Here is a 3897-nt window from a genome sequence, read left to right as displayed (position 1 = left end):
AGATAGATAGATAGATAGATAGATAGATAGATAGATAGATAGATAGATAGATAGATAGATAGATAGATAGATAGATAGATAGATAGATAGATGAGTGTATGTGTGTGTGCGTATATGTATCTATTATGTATATATGTCTCTGTCCCCGTTAATCTTACACATCACGTGCAAAATGTACCTTTTACTGTATGTTTCTTTTTCTAAAAGACGATGCTAAAACTAAATGTACGCCATGTTTTATCTTGCGCAAACCAAAAAAAACCCATAATGCAATCAAAGTAATTATAACCTCAAACTTATAATGAGAAAATGTTTTATACAAGATATGGCCACTGAAACTTAGCTCTCTGTATATATCGAAAAGGGTCGGGGTGGGGCTGATGCATGATAAGTAAGTTATCCTCAAACGCCAACATACCAACTTGTACAATAACCAGCCAGATGCATCAGGGTGTGAAGTATAATGGCTTCACAGAAATAAATCTACCTAAAACGTGTCCGTAAGCGAGGTTCCTAGCAACCTGACCTGTATTGCGATCCCTCTAAAAGTGTATCAGTATCACAGTTTGACTGGCCCCCGAAGCCACAGCTTTTATTTAAATGCGTCTTTTCCCCGAAGACATTCCCTCACACCGGTCAATTTGATTCTCTGCACCTAAGGGTGGGAAGCGACCTTCTCCTCTCACTGTTGACCTTTACGAGCAACTCTTGAAGCGAATCAAAGAGGTGGAAACGTGTTCAACTCGTGAAAGGACGAATTAGCACCGAGTCGGTAGATGTCTTGATCCCCACGCATCGTCCCGAGGGCAGTCACTTGTAAGCAATTACTATTCCATAACACGACCATATATCGCCCTCCAATGTCACAAGCGCCAGCAAGCGTGGGCGTTTGTACAAAAGCTTAAACTATAGCGACACTTCGCTACCTTAGAAATACAAAGTTCTATCTGACATTTTTTTGCCGTTTTTGAGTTACTAAGACCATTAGGTCAGTAACCAACGTTCCATCTGCTCTATCAAATTCGTCTGATTATTCGGAGTCGTTATCAAGATATTCAAAGAATTGCATTTGAAAAAGCTTGACATGTTGTGAAACTCAAATTACTTTACGTCAAATTTCTCAAAACAAGGTACTGAGCAGATAGACCTTTGTAATTCTGGGGTAACGACTAGTTGAAAACCATTTTATGAGCCTGTGGCTGTTCAGCTGGGGGAAGGGTCAAGGTACTTTTCACAGCTGATGCTTTTGTCCGCGGCTGTCAAACAGACGGTTCGTGGAATTGTTGGGGTTTGCAGCATATGGCCGGTAATCACTGGGAGCTTGTGTATGATGGGTGTGGTTAAGCTGTTTGAGTGGAGAATTTCAGTAACGGAAAAAGGGGACTTACGTCTTGGATTATTATTGCTGACCAATCTAATGATAAAAGCAATGGTGAAATGATGAAATTTAAATAACGATGGTTGCTCGTCAAGGTCTACTGATTCCTCCTTGGAGGATTTTCAAGGTCATTGTAGTTCACACAAGCCACCACAATCTCTGCTGGGTACAACGGTAACAATTGTCTCTTTGGCTGGAGCGTAAACGAAAACAAGAAAGTGTGAAAAGATCAGAGTAGCTTCTATCCATGCGTTTCAGCAAAGACCAGATCTCAGGTCTTGTCTCGTTCGCAACAGAACAATGAGATATTGGATCTGACAGGTTAAGTGTTCTACCAAAGCTTGAACATATAATCATGCTACTGTCGGCTGTTCTTTCTGTGTCTACTACTGGAATTTTTGTGAGTTTTTTTTTTTATTAGTCCAACTGGGACTGGGGACACTACGAGGTTAAAGACAAACGTGGAATGATGAAGCAAGATGTACTGTATTAGAGAGAGACCGACAGGTAAACCAAAATGGTTTTGATAAGAAAGAAATTCCTTGAAATCTGTGTTTTAATTGAGAGAGTTTCGACACAAGAAAGTATCAAAAGTTACTCCACACCAGACGTAGGTATAAAAAGATGAAAGGTGAATATTGTGATGACATAATATCAAGAGAAAATAACTTTTTTATTATTTTTTTAAAATTACATTTTTTGAGTTGATTCCAGAAAAAGAATACGGATGGTAAAAATGAATGAATCTATATTTTCAGTTCAAGACACATAAAGGCTGTGTACTCACCAGAGTAGCAGTTGATGAGCTCCTGTTCACGAATCTTCATGATGGACCTGACTCTCTCGTGACGTCCTCTCAGCGCGCGGTGTTTGGTCTGCAGCGCCGCCATTTCGTTCTTGGTCATGTTCATGGTCAGCTGTACCGTCATCAGCTCCTCCTTCAACGTGCTCTCCGAGCGGAATAACTGTACCGGACAAAAAAAGCCGGATAGCTGGTTAACTCACTGTTCAGGGTTCGTGATGTTTCATATCGTCTAAACCCCTTTCACACTCAATGTTAATAATAGGAATACGGAAAACTGGTGTTGGTGTCACTGCGGAAGGGGAGATGAAACGGTCGAAACTCCTCCCAGGAAGAAAATTATGCTTCGGGCACGTGTCTCAACCTAACTTTTTGGACGCTTTTGAACGTTATTAAATAACTGGATGGTACAGCTAGGTACATGTAACTTTTCAGAGTTCGTGATTTTTAACATTGTATAAACCCCTCTGACACTGTCAGGTGATATAGGAGGCTGAACCATCAAAATCAACCCCCTATTTTCATTTTTTTTTATCAAGCCAGGAGGACGGAGGGCCCCTGAAACTCTTTCAACAAACCAAGTTCGATATGCTCTGTTGGGGATTCGATCTAGGGTCATCTGTAAGGCAGCTCAGCATAATACCAACGAAGCTACAAGTGCATCAGTTAATAGTTGTGATATGCCAAAATGAAGAAAGCACATGTATTTTAACGGCGTCCTAACCCATTCCTCTTCCAACCACGTACCCTCTTCTAGCAAGCAATAAATGGATGCTTGATACATCATTCATTTCTTAAAAGCGAACAAATATACGAATGTTTAACACTGCAATGTAATAATTTTAGAAATTACTTGGACAGTTGTGATGCTCGATGAAGCAGTCTTCTGCTCGCAAAAATTCAGCTCATGTCCACTTCCTTGCATAGGCCAAGAGCTTAACCACTACACCAATAACGCATCTCTACAGGGCTTACGTTTGTACACAGACTTGAAAATGGACACAAACACACACACACACACACACACACACACACACATACACAGAGAGAGAGAGAGAGAGAGAGAGAGAGAGAGAGAGAGAGAGGGTTAATATGGAGCCAATATCTAAAGGTTACAACTAGTCAGTGGCGTTTGCTCTTGTTGTATAAAAATTACCTCCAAGTCAAGACTGTTACGCCCTGGCTGCAATCTACATTTCAAACCGCTTTCTTATAAAAAGTTCGAAGTTGGAGGATTTTTATTTTGGAAACCCGATTCCTAATTCGAACTCAAAATACATCAATTATTGCTATTTTCTTCACTAAAAATTGTGCATACATAGAGAACTTGACACAGTAAAGTTCATCTATTATTGCTGTTTTCTTTTCCCAAAATTCGTGCATACATAGAGCCATTGCCACAACGATATCCCTGTACTGTAAGATGACCCGACTCATTTTTGTGCAGCGCAGAAATAGGACACCCTGAAGTAAATCCTATAGGATTATGTCCATGCCTTAACAATGCGATAAACCTTTCTTCTTCTTTTCTTTAAAACTACGTTAACGGAGAGACATGACCTTGGGGACGTAACGCACCAGGATCAGAAGATAGATGTAAAGATAGTGCTAGCCCACGCAATGACACACGCTCGCAGACAGAATGATGCATACATATACGTTCTATCTCCCCCACTCCCCCTTACCCATTCCAAACACAAACACACACGCACGCACA

The 3897-nt window shown here is 40.6% G+C and overlaps 1 protein-coding gene across 1 annotated transcript in view; it reads right to left on the bottom strand.

The window, feature by feature from the left end:
- The window catches only part of LOC101853653, a gene marked incomplete in the record, with an annotated part of 146279 nt that overhangs the window by 85362 nt on the left and 57020 nt on the right, over positions 1-3897 (bottom strand). Inside the window, 1 exon segment of the mRNA XM_013084858.2 lies at positions 2166-2343. Within this exon segment, the coding sequence (XP_012940312.2) occupies positions 2166-2343 (178 nt within the window).

Source organism: Aplysia californica, unplaced genomic scaffold (genome assembly GCF_000002075.1).
Source record: "Aplysia californica isolate F4 #8 unplaced genomic scaffold, AplCal3.0 scaffold00001, whole genome shotgun sequence".
In the NCBI taxonomy this organism is placed as follows: Eukaryota; Metazoa; Mollusca; class Gastropoda; order Aplysiida; family Aplysiidae; genus Aplysia; species Aplysia californica.
The sequence above is the reverse complement of the archived record's forward strand: the minus strand, read 5'-3'. Positions and strand labels throughout refer to the sequence as shown.